This window comes from Rhinoraja longicauda, chromosome 27 (genome assembly GCF_053455715.1).
Source record: "Rhinoraja longicauda isolate Sanriku21f chromosome 27, sRhiLon1.1, whole genome shotgun sequence".
Taxonomy (NCBI): Eukaryota; Metazoa; Chordata; class Chondrichthyes; order Rajiformes; family Arhynchobatidae; genus Rhinoraja; species Rhinoraja longicauda.
The window spans coordinates 771129-783903 of record NC_135979.1 but is presented as its reverse complement, the minus strand read 5'-3'; the positions used below and the strand labels follow the sequence as shown (position 1 = coordinate 783903).

At 37.4% G+C, this 12775-nt stretch overlaps 1 protein-coding gene across 5 annotated transcripts; it reads left to right on the top strand.

Annotated features, from left to right (window-relative positions):
- The first annotated feature begins 37 nt into the window (after nucleotides 1-37).
- Nucleotides 38-12151, top strand: srsf10b (serine and arginine rich splicing factor 10b). Of its 5 annotated transcripts, none has more exons than XM_078423342.1 (6): nucleotides 38-165; nucleotides 6886-7213; nucleotides 8204-8364; nucleotides 9123-9294; nucleotides 9377-9436; nucleotides 10408-12151. In XM_078423342.1, exons 3-6 carry the CDS (start codon nucleotides 8259-8261, stop codon nucleotides 10622-10624), a joined length of 555 nt encoding a protein of 184 aa, XP_078279468.1. In that variant the 5' UTR covers nucleotides 38-165; nucleotides 6886-7213; nucleotides 8204-8258; the 3' UTR covers nucleotides 10625-12151. The 5 variants fall into 5 exon arrangements, with proteins under 5 accessions (XP_078279468.1, XP_078279470.1, XP_078279467.1 ...); XM_078423344.1 differs by having other exon boundaries at nucleotides 6886-7236; nucleotides 8258-8364; XM_078423341.1 differs by lacking the exon at nucleotides 6886-7213 and adding an exon at nucleotides 3196-3300 and having other exon boundaries at nucleotides 47-165; nucleotides 8261-8364.
- Nucleotides 12152-12775: the final 624 nt, after the last annotated feature.

The window sequence follows — 12775 nt, the reverse complement described above, 5'->3', positions numbered from 1 at the left end:
GCGTGCCGCTGTGACGCGCGTTCTAGTGAGTTCCATGTGGCGGGAGGACTGAGACGCGTGCGCACTGGTCGCCTGTCCCGTCCCGCTCGGTGCCGCCGCCATGTCTCGGTACGCCCGTCCACCCAACAGTTCGCTCTTCGTTAGGAATGTGGGCGACTGCACCAGGTGAGAGGGGCCGCGTGGGATCCGAGGGCGGGCGCGGTTACGGCGGGCGGGAGAGAGAGAGAGAGAGAGAGGGTGGGTAGTGAGTGTGTGTGTGCGCCCCCACCCCACCTCCCCGGGGCCATGAGGCGCCGCCACCGCAAGGCCGCAGCCTCGGCGCCCCTTGTCCCCAGGCCCAGGCCAGGCCGGACAGCGTCCGTCCCCCCCCCCCCCCCCCCCCCCCCACACACACACACACATCCAGGCCCACGGTGTTTCCTGCAGGTCCAGGCTGGGCGGCGGGGCTCCGGGACGGGGGGGGAGCAGGGTCCGGCTAGTCCCAGCCCCGGGCAGGGAGGTCTCTCTGGAGCTATGGGCATGAGGATATGGTCCTAGGCCGAGAGTAAAGAGCGCGGTTAAAGTAGGACGTCCCTGGTCTGGTGGTTTGGAAATTAGAGGGATTTCATCTGCATTGTGGTCTACATCGGCCGCATGAAGTGCACGTTTCGGTATTAACCTGACCTCCCTCCAAAAAATGTCCAAAAGAATATCTGCAATTTAAAATGTTAACTTTTTCGAAAAATAAACATCATTTGGTTTTAAAAGTCTGAATTATGAGGATTAGAGGGTATATTTTAGAAAAAAAATCTTTAATGTTTCCATATTTTCATTTTAATGTAAATTTATTTAGTGTTTAGTATATTTGTAGATCTGTCAATGGGAGTGTGGAAGGTCCTCTTTCTTAAATTATTAAATTGTATATCAACATCTTTGGTTATTTTATTATCAGTTAATTTTAGATTTGGGACCACTATTTAAAAAATGCAAATGTTGGATTTTAGAAATGCTAATGTCTAACTAAAAGGTGTATAGCTTTGGTTAATTGTTCCAAAAGATAAATGTGCATCATATTAAAAAGGAGTCTGTAAAGGTTTTGCATACAACAGCACCTAAAATTCTCCATCATTTGACAACTAAGGGGAACGCAGCTCTGATTATCCTGTAACATGAATAACTTAATCTAAAAACCTTGTTTTTTGGATATAACCATGTTAACAAATTGGGAGAAACATGATTAGAATTATCACGAATTTTGCTAAATGTTGAAAATTACTGAGCTATTTTTATATCAAATTGTTGTATTCAATTTAACACCAAGTAAATGTGTTTAGTTTAGCGACCACACTCTTTAAATTTATGTAACTAGGCTTTTAGCATGTACCTTTGTTCCAAATCATGTGGCTCTGCCCCATTAATGCTTCCTTTTTAAAGCTTCAGTGAAAGGAAAATATGCATTATTTGTGGGTATCCTATCCTTTGGGTGGTTTTTCTGGATGGAGTGTACTAATAGGAATATAGTTGATCATAGTTGAATAGAATGGATCATAGTTGATCCAACTTTCAGTTAAAATTTGTGCAAAAACGATCTGTAGAAGAACGGCTACATGTGTGTGCAGAAGAATCCTAATCTGGATGTGCTGCAGATTACCAACTGGTAATTGGTACCTTTATTGTGGGTAAAAGATTAAAGAAAGCTTTGTTTTGGTTTATCCTAACAGTGAGTCCTTGCAGTAACCCTTTTCAGAATTGATTTAACTTCAAAGATACTTAATGTTCCTTAATGTGTTAATTCATTAAAAAAAAGACTGATGGGTTGAAAGGAAAGTTTTTTAATTTAGTTGTGCTGAATAGTAATTAGTTTCAAGCCAAGCTAGAACTGCAGATGCTGAAGGGTTGAAATAAATGCAGCGAGAGCACACATAGCAAGTTTGACAGCATCTAAGAAAGGGAAAAGGTTTATATTTCCGATTGGTGATTCTTCAACTTTTAATTCAAGTTTGTTGCCTCAGAGAACAGCTTGCTGGGAATTTAGATATTATGAAAGTTTGGAATTACTGCTCAGTAGATTCTTTATAGTGAAAGTTTAAAAGGCTATTCGGGTAGTTCTGCTATAACACATGTTTCCATAACATGAGGTGGATATAATGTGACAATGAATTTGTATTATGCATGCTGAAATTGTTATGATGTGATATTTGATTGGGAATTAGAGAACCGCTTAGAAGTAACTCTGGAAGTGGACATGCAGAAAGGACATTGGCATTTCAACAAGTGGGGGGGGGGCTTTCCAAGTTGTCTCCTAGCTATAATCAGATATTGTTGTCCTTTTGAATACAACTGCACTGCAGGAAATTGCCAAGAATCGCTTCTATTGACACCCGTGCTCAAATATATAATATACAGCTTTCAATATTTTTGCATGCATTGACAAAAATTAGTTATAATTTTTTTTGAAAATCTTAGAAAAATAATTGGGTGTGAAGCTGATCCTCTCTTCCCATTGACATAATTGTTTTTATTACACTACTTTCTATAGCGCAAGGTCTCATAGGACAGCAGCTATTGTGTTATCGCAGAACTACCTGTAGTGTTTGATAGAATATTAATAAAATGCCCAAATATATCTCTCGGAGAGCTTCAGATCATCTATGCAGATAAATAGAACCCAATTGCTGGATTAGGTGAAATGTATGGTTATTCTTTTATTCCATTTATGGTATAATGAGCATGTGCCTACTCAGTTAACGTTGATCACAGCAACTGGTCATGCCTAATTAAGATTGCTAATTAAACAATTGAAATCTGGCACAAATATCAATGATACAAGATAAATTCTGGACACTGTTCAAGTTCCAGGTGGTTCAGGAAGGACCATGTAGCAAGAAAGAACAATATTCAGGTGTCAAATTATTTAGACCTCAAAATGCTTGGGGTAAATTGATAAATCCAGCAGAACAGTTAATCTACCGTTAAACCAGCATTAAAGCAATATAATTGAAAATGGCTCTTGAGCCTTTCACTCGCCTGAAAACCAGCAAATTGACTGGTTCTATTCTTCTCATAATTTACACGTTGATTTGATGTTCCAAATTTTGAGACAATAAAATAATCTTCCAGATGGTTTAATATCAATGAGGTTTTTGGACTCTTCAGCACGTGCACAATGGGCAATTCATATTACAAATCAACTATATCATTTTTATGGTACTTTAGGCCTGAGGATTTACGTCGTGAATTTGGTCGCTATGGCCCAATAGTAGATGTTTACGTTCCCCTTGACTTCTACACTCGACGTCCAAGAGGATTTGCATATATACAATATCCTTTCTTCAATTCTCCTAAATGAGTGAAGCAGAGATACTCAGTCTTTTTGGTTTGATGCATTTGAATGTCTTATTTATTTTAGTTTTGTAAAGTGTTATTCCTTTGGAAATTAGTGGAGATAAGATGCAATGTTGGGGGGTGTGTGCAATCATGTATACAGGCTCCATTGTTTACAGCAGGCATATTCATGCATTCTCGATTTCCCCATGTATGTGATGGTTGCTGTAATCAGTATGGATATGTGTGAATGGAAATATGTCATGGCCGATTTTAAAGTATTTACAGGAGAAATTAAAACAAAATGTCATTTTCTTTGTAACTTGACACCTATACAATCTATTTGAAGGAACATTGATTTTGCATCACAGGAGCAGATATGTACTCCAAATGTTCCTTGCATATAATATAGGTTAATAGTTTTAAATTAATATTGCTAGCAAATGTGTAATCCCATTTGCCCTGGTTGTTTGTTCCTTGAACCTCAAAAATAGCTTAAAGATGTGAATCTAAATGAATGTTAATGTGATGATTTTACTGTAATTCACATGAATCACGCAATTTATTTCCACATAGTGGATCTTTAGTTATTTTCACACTGAAAATAGGGTTTAATTGTTAAGATTATTAAATCAGGTCTAAATCCAATTTTAAACTCTGAACTCCAATTTTGAAATTTACATTTACTGATTAATCTGACACCATCAGAACTTTGGGCTGAACGGACAGTTTTTTTCAGAACTTTTAGGTATTACTGATATCATAAATTCTTTAACTAACATGGAAGGGACCTTGCAAGCAGATTGCTTTGGTTGTGATAATGTTGAGCTTTCTATAGAAATTGGATCCACCCAGACAGTAGGTTCTTTAAAGGCTTTGAGAATTGAGCTGCTCTGCTTTTTGAGAAGAATCCAGCATTTGACCTGAAGCAACCACAGTATATGTCACCGATCCCGTTGAGCTCTAGTTGCTATTAAGCCCATGGACTTTGGGGGTTTATTGTGGAATTTATCTTGCGTGCCATGCCAATGGTTATACTTACTGTTAACGGCTCAGACTGGTTTCTCCATTGAGGCACATTGAGGATTAAACAGGGAAATTCTTCCAGTGCTCCTAGATCAAGCAAATCAGCCTAAAGAAATGGTGCACAGAACAGAAATGGCGTCTTTAGCCACATGAAGTCCATAGCTTGGTTATTCAAGTGCTTGTATGAGTGTATTCCTCTACCACTCACTACTCCAGGCAGTACATACCAGATTCTAGCCCATGTCTGTGTTAAATAATTCCCAGTAAATGTCCTACCACTTTTATAATCATCTTTATGCAAAGTATGTCAGTAATTGAAGAATTTATCTTTTTTTACTGCTACAACTATTCAAATATAGTTTTAAATGAAATTCAATTTGCCCTGGTGGAATCTATAATGAGCATTAGTGGGTATTGTTAATTGTATTGTTTTTATTTATTCGGTTTTTGGATGATGGTCTCTAGTCTGACTGGGCCTTAATTTTACAGTTTGGACATATAACCATATATATGCCATGATTTTTGCAAACAGGCCATAGTTGAGGGTGTTAACAAGCTTTATTTACCAATGTGGAATTGTTAATGAACATCCTAGCTATAGACACTGCAAATAATGGTATCCACAATGTTTGGGTTTTATTATGGCCTATTCTATATTCCATTGAAGCATTATTTTTCTATTCCGTAGGGACAAAGTTTTTTAAATTGTAATAAAATTCAAGTTGACAAATCAAAAGTATTTGCAGTGCAATGGATTTACATTTCCCCTGGCAGCACCAATCGTGTTGCAAAAAGACAAATAGTGTGGTGTTCAGTACTGGCTAGCTGTAAATAGTCAGAGTTCATTAGAATGTAGCTACTGGTGTAAAATTTTAGTCTCGAGCTGTTTTAAAGTACCTGCCACTTCAATTTCACTGCCCACGAAAACTTTGCACATATATCATTCTCCTTGATTTACTCTGTGCCAATCATAAGTTGCATTCATTCTGTGTTGTATGCATGGGTAATATTAGTACAATGTTGTATATAACGGTTATTTAGATTTAAAACTGACTTTCTAGGTTTTAAAAGGCTAAAATATCTATTACTCTGCCTCTGAAATAAAGCAATTTTCTGCTAATTGTTTTGAATTCAAAGAAATTCATCCCTGGCTAGTTCTCCTTTAGATTAATGGGCACAATTTTTTTTTTGTTTCAACGCATTTGCATCCTTGTACGTTTGAATGTGAAATATGGGATATGCTTAATATACCATTATTAAATTACTGAATCCAATTCTGAATAGGATTACCCCTGGAATTTCTTGTCTCCTAGAACACCAATTTTTTAAACTTTGTCATTGTCTAGTGCATTAATATTATGTGCTGTAGACTGATTAGGTGCAAATGCAAAGTGAAAAATAAAAATACTTGAATACTTTAATTCAGAAAATATATTTTTAGCATGCCCTTTCATTAACATTGAGATTGAATTAATGTTTTGAAGCATCAAAACTAAAATGGCAGATTACACAGTTTTGGGAGATTTTTCTTTGGGGAAAATGACCTCCTTAAACTAATCTAATGAATTATGTTTTGGGACACTTTAAATTGTTATGGCTGCTAAAACGTTTACGGTAACTGACAAACTAAATTAGAATGAAATATTTTTGGCATCTTGGAATCTCTTTCTCACGCAGTTAAATCAATTGTGATTTTTAAAAAAAAATTTAATGTGCACCAGTCCTGTGAACATCATAATTTTGAAAATTTGAACAAATTAGAGCTTCCCCCTTTTCCTTAATTGTTTGCTTCAAGTTTGATTTAAAGTCTGATTATAAAAATCACTTAATATTTGCCTAAGAAAGTCTGCTTTAGTATTTTACAGAAAATGCAGACCTAATCTACAATTAAATTCATTTTGAATTCATGACATGTTAGGTCATCTGACCTTTAATAAATCTTCATTTTTCATGAAATAATATAGTAGGAAAACTAAAATCCAGGATTGTAACATTGAGTAAAAATGTGGGGAAAAACTGATCTTGCAGGGAAAAAAGTAACTTGTGTTGCATTCCCTATTCTGATCATGGTAAGTATTCTTAGATAGCCATTAAAGTTGAAGGTGTGTGTTTTTAATGTTCTTTGCATATAACTTGGGTATTAAAATAATACATAGATGTTAGTTTGCTCTAAATCCTGTGACTAGCAGGACTTGGGAAGCTTGCTAAAACTTTAGAGCTGTTGATATGCTTCCACATATGTAAACTTATTGTACTGATTTGTGTGGCTTATGTTCTATTGTTGTCATGGAGGTTGTAGGAATTGCTAGTGCTGGTTTGTATTGCACTCCAGTATTGCTTTTTCTAACAACTTTTTCTATTTATATTCCTCTGTAAGTACTTAACTAGAAGTGTGAATAATGAAAAATATGGGTAGATTTAAGTTGTTTGTAAAATGTACCTGCTGGTGACTTTTGTGGCTAGTTTTGGAGGTAGTCAAAAAATGATTTCAAACCCTGCATGTTTGTCTCTTTATACCCATCCCCTGACATAATTTTTTTGTTGTTGTTGCCTCAGAAAATTTAAAGCACTCCGCTGTAACTGGCGATCCCACAAAGAGTATGAAAGAGCCTTTAGATAGAATCCAAGCATAAGACAAGCAGACAAGCCAAAGACCTCTTAAGGATCAGGCTTGAAGAAAAGAAAGAGAGGGAGGGTGAAAAAGATTAAAGCTTGAAGAGGGAAAAGTCAAGGCTTCGATTTGTCCGCAATTGGAAAAAGGTTGTTTTGTCAAAGTCAAGTGTCTTATTTGGGCCAGCGCCTCATGTCAAGTCCTTCTGGCAAGCACTTAAAGAGTTAAAGGTCAAGCTGACGGTGCAAGGTCAAGTTGACAGCCAAATTTAAGGTAACCGGCAAAGTCCTGATATTGTATCCTACTGTAGTGAAAACAATTAATTCGCTCTTTAAATGTTTTGATTGTGATTTTTACAAACTTAAATGATCCTTATGTAATACAAATCTGTAGAACGTTTAATTCATAATTCTTAGTCTCAGTATTGCTGCTGATAAATTCTTTTTTTTAATTTTCAATTGTTATTTTTGTTTGTAATGTTTGCAACCATTTATTTTTCCAGCTACATTGACTTGACAGGAGATGATGGATTTGAATGCTCTTGTGATGAGTCCATTTTCCATCATTTGTTTCCCAAAACTAAAATTCCTGTCAGTTAATGCTCCCCTTAAAAAAAAAAAAAAGGTCCCATGTTGGATTTCTCAAGCTTAAGTAGTTTTGTTTCTGTTTAAAGCTATTTAACGGCCACTCCTAAATCAACTAGGTGCTGCAAAACTATAATTGCGAGTGCCATTGTGACTTGACCTAGTAAATGTAAAGCAGAGTTGACATTCATTGGCGGATGCCTGCAACCTGTCAGAACCTGTGTATTGTGGGAGGCATTTGCCTTCTGGGCAGGGTTTTGTCCCTTTGTATGATCACTGCTGTGGCACATGACTGGTGTTTCCCTGGTCCAAGGTGAATTTTACTGCAGTGAAGCTGTTTTGATGCTTTGACCAGCAGTGTAATATTGTTTTATATTTTGTAAGTTACTTAATTTTGTTTGCATAATTTTGCTAAATCAAATTAATGAAGACAAACAGTGGTGATGAGATACAGCCTAACATTTACTTTGGGATGTAATATTGTAGATTAGTTTTAATTTTATAATTGAGATGTAATTGATATAACAATTTTGATTCATTGTAAAATTAGTAAACTTGCATGTGTATTTTAAGGAATAGATTGGATAATGGAACTTTAGCATCTTATGCAATTTTATTTAAGAACTAGCTTTCTAGATTTTTGGCAAAGCATTGTTGTGGCTGAAAATGTGTATTAAAGATTGTAGGATTTGTTCGAAACCTGTGAAAGTGAAAAGCCCCCTTAACAGCTTAGCATGTTTGAAGATGTTCGTGATGCAGAAGATGCACTCCACAACCTGGACAGAAAGTGGGTGTGTGGCCGGCAAATTGAGATCCAGTTTGCCCAAGGTGATCGAAAAAGTAAGTATAATTCATATGGCCTCCTTTACGTTGGCGAGACCAAGCATAGATTAGACCGCTGTTTCACTGAACGCTTGTACTCTGTCATCTAACGCCTGCTAGCTTGTTTTAACTTCCCTTCCCACAGTGACCTTTTTGTCCTTGGCCTCCATTGCCAGCGAAGGCCACTAAAAGGAAAGAACAACACCTCATAGTCTGCTTGAGAAGCCCACAACCCAAGGACATTTCAAGTATACCCCAACCTATCCCCGTCCTAGTGCACACACATTTCTCCCGCCAGACTGCTCTTTTCCCCTCTATGTTCACTTCCCATCCCCAAATTCTGTATTTCTCTTTTATTCCCTCCAGCTTTAAATTTCACTCCTCCTCTGCCTCCTCTCCCCCCCCCCCCCCCCCAAACTTCATCAGTCTGAAGATGGCTCCAACCCGAAACATCGTATGTCCATTTGGTCCTGACCAGCTGAGTGCCTCTAGGAATTTGTCTCCTCAAATTTAATGTATTGTTAAATTTAAATTTGAACTTTCTGCTACTCAAGGTCACAAGAGGGGGTAAAAACGCCTCCATGCTTTCTAGTCCTTCTTGTTTCATCTAAATCTGTTTCCAGCATAGTAATTTTAAAAAGCTGTGCTTTTATGTTTTTGGCGTGTTTTTTTGTTTGTTTGTGGCATAAATGTATTGCACATCATAGACAATAAGACCTTTTGATTCCTTATTTCTGACCTTGCATTTCTGCAAATCCTGACTTTAATAATTCCAGCACCTGGTCAGATGAAGTCAAAGGAACGAAGGTCCTCGCGAAGCTCACCTCGCTATGACCGCTACGATGACTATGATCGGAGGAGGAGGTCCAGAAGTCGCAGTTATGACCGGAGGAGATCACGAAGTCGTTCATATGATCGCAGTCACAGGAGGTCTGACAGCCCAAAAAAGTATGTGGTAACGAAAGCATTGTGCATGACCCAAATTGAATGGAATCTCTTTCAGTTGTTTAACTATGTCTCTTGTTGCTAGCTCACGGAGCAGATCCAGTGGAAAGCGCAGACGCAGCCGCAGTAACTCCTTCAATGACAGGTATGGGCAAGTGGACGGTATTGACTGCTACACATGTTTCTGTTAAAGTTTCTAGATTTAACAATTTAGCACTGTTACGTATTCTTTAGTAACTACATTATTCAGTGAGGTCTTTAACTTAGCCTGAATAAGTCGGGTTTACTGTAAACTAGAGACTGAATTTGTGAGAACTCAATCAATATTGGATCACATTGAAACTGTGGTAATAGAGTACAGTAGGAAAGGATAGCCAAGTTTCTGCATTAACCAGTGAGTCGTGTTCTTGTATCCTGGAAATCAGCACCTAAGGACCAAGAAATTGGTTTAAAATGGCTGAGTAAACATGAGTATACTGGTGAGACATTGAAACTTTTGCTTGGATGTAGAAAAGACTAGTGAGGGCAAATGTGTATATTCTCTTGCTAATGGGGAAAGAACAAGGCAGGGGAATTAACAAATGCTTCAAGTTGGTCTTCGCAGGAGAAGTGAGGCAGAGCCTGCTAGACATATTAGCGAACCATGGGATGAGTGACGATGAGAAATTAATGTTGGTTAAAAATAAAGCTGTTAAGTTGGTGAGCTTTAGAGTTAATAAATGTTATCATGGAGATATGGGTCTGAGTCCTTGTGTATACTTAAGGCTAAGGTAAATGTCTAATGAGTAGAGGCTTGTGGGAGAAAAGGCCGAAAATTGGAAATGTAATGTTGGATCAACATTCTCGTATTTTTTTTTAGTCTGAAGAAGGGTCCTGACCTGAAATGTCATCTGTCTGTCCCCCTCCACAGATACTGACTGACCCTCTGAATTCCTCCAGCACTTTGTCTTTTGCTCAAGCAAATTATGTTGTTGAATAGTATGAAGAGGCCACAGAATGAAAATGAAGATGCTGGAAATTGCTATTTTACCTACTTGCAGGAATGATTACATTTCAGTGCTTTAGTCACCAGTTTTGAAAGATGCTCTAGAAATGTAATTCCATCTTTTTCCTTAGGCATAGACGTCGCCACCGTTCTTACACCAGATCAAGATCCAGGTCGAGGTCAAGATCACGATCCCGGTCTAAATCAGTATCAAGATCAAAATCAGCATCCAGAAAGGATTCGAAGGCACGGTCACAATCAAGATCATGTACTCATTCGAGATCGGGGTCTCGGTCTAAATCCAGGTCACTGAGTGCCCACAAGTCTGACAGTCACCATGAAGACTGAACAGTGGAATCTCATCCATTTTCAGCTTCCAAATGTGCTTATTTTTTCTTTTGTTTTTTTTTTTTCTCTGGGGGGGGAGGGGGGTCTTGTAGATGTTAAGAGAAGGTGGTACTGTTTTATGACTACAAGAAAATCTAGTGTGAAAGACTAATTTGTTGATGGTGCTTGGAAGATTTCAGCCACGATTTGTAAACCGAATGGTGCAGTAACTACAACTAGTTAATTAAAGTCCCGTTAACATTGATATTATTCATTAGTTCATTGAAACTCTTTCACATTTTTGTTTTTAGGCAAATTTAATCTATGACAATGCTGTGTTACTGTTAATTTTTTTAATAAAGCAGCGCCCTCTATACTGTGCAACAAAACATACTAAATTGTTTTTGCAGTTAATATTCAATTGGATTAATAAAACTGCTGGTACAAATCAAACTGTGTGAATTTGAAATTTGTAAAGGTTGTTAACAAGTCACGATCGGTGCTGTATTCATTAACATAATGAGAACTTTATTCTATCTTTCAGTTTGTTGCCTGAAGTTCAATTTCAGGAATCACTTTGCTTGACTGATCACTTTAAGCACAATCAGAACGTTCCAGCAATTTGCTGTCCACACTCTTGTTCCATTTGTGTGCATTGATACAATGCAGTGATCGGGCATGCTTCCTGTAATATTGATTTGTGTATTTTGTGTGAGTGCTTTGTTTCATTCTTCTTGGCTGTAAAGATAATTGGCTAACATTGTTGCAGAAACTACATTTATTTGAATGTAAGAAAAATACAGAAACTGGAGAATTTAGGCTTACTGAGCAGCTGAGAAAGTGATCAAACTTATTTTCTTTCATGTAGAAGCTTGTAAAAAAAAAAGGGATTTTTATACTGTCTTTTTAATAAAAGCCGTTTGTAACAGTTCATCTATAGTATAAATGTTTTCAGTTAAGCTTTAAAATACCAAGTTGTATAGCTTTTTGCATGCATAGAAAGATGTGACATTTTAAATCAAGTATTGATCATTCAGGTCTTTGTTGCTTTGAAGTACAAGTAACAGTCGTATAATCTAAAGAATTAGCATTTGGGGCCCGAGAAGTCACATTTACACATTCACACTGGGAGAAACAAAATGGTGAAATTTGGTGCAAGTGGCCTGATCAGCTGTCATAGCTTGCAGATGGATAAAATCAGGGCTCTGCAACTACAAGGTGCTGGTTATCCTTCCAATTTGTGCCACTTTGAGGATCTGGCCAGGATATATTCAGACTGTCTTGCATTTTAAGGCCTGGTTTGTTTCCTGTCTTGACTTAACCAGATTTTTGTGCTTGTGAAGGCCACAAATACAGGCTATGCTTTTCATTACTTTTTTAAGAGTTTGGTTTAAGATATGCAGTACATAAACTCCTTGCAAACTTAGCACGGTTTCAGAAGTGAAGCTAACGACATCTTGAGTTTTGGGGACAGATATGCAAGTTGTACTCATCCTTTTTGTTCGTAGCTGACTGTAACTTCATTTGTAAATAAACCTCTGCTGTATAATAAAGCACCTGCAGGATCTGTTTCTTTTTTCCTCCTTTGCTGCAGCATGTTATTGCTTGTGCAGCATAAAGCACCTAGCCAATGAAGCTTAAGAGGACTAGTTTCTTTTCCCAATTTCTTATTAGATAACTGAAATTTATTTTCCATTGTTATTCACTTTCCATATCATCTAGTCAATGTATTTGCAGTCACAAATTTCCCATGCATGATGTCTGCTTATTCTGTTCTAATACTGTTCATTGTTCAGACAACTCTTTTGATAACCACCTCACTTTCTTTCAAGGTGAATAATCTAAGTTTCTACATTTAAATACAGTGGTGTAGGAAAATGGTGGTGCTCAATTGGAACTATTCTATAATGTTTTAAGATAGAGACTGCAGATGCATCACACCTTGTTACAAAACCTTGACTGCACTTTTCTAGATTGGATCCCATTTGCAAATTTGTCATCTAACCAATATTATCAGTAAGAACCACCAAGTATGTGCAGGAGTGATAATTAAAAATACAAAACAAAACCCAGGTGGTCTAATAAAAGCCACATTGAACCCCCCACTAAGCCTCTTAAACACTCACACTTTACTACCTTATGAAGCTTTCAGCTCCCTAAAATCCATAGCCT

Excerpts from the sequence above, each read along its gene's own strand:
- srsf10b (XM_078423341.1), top strand. The coding sequence starts at position 101 with ATGTCTCGGTACGCCCGTCCACCCAACAGTTCGCTCTTCGTTAGGAAT. Across the intron at positions 3,301-8,260 it reads AGAGGATTTGCATATATACA|GTTTGAAGATGTTCGTGATG; the intron begins ATATCCTTTCTT and ends ACAGCTTAGCAT. Across the intron at positions 9,295-9,376 it reads AGGTCTGACAGCCCAAAAAA|CTCACGGAGCAGATCCAGTG; the intron begins GTATGTGGTAAC and ends TCTTGTTGCTAG.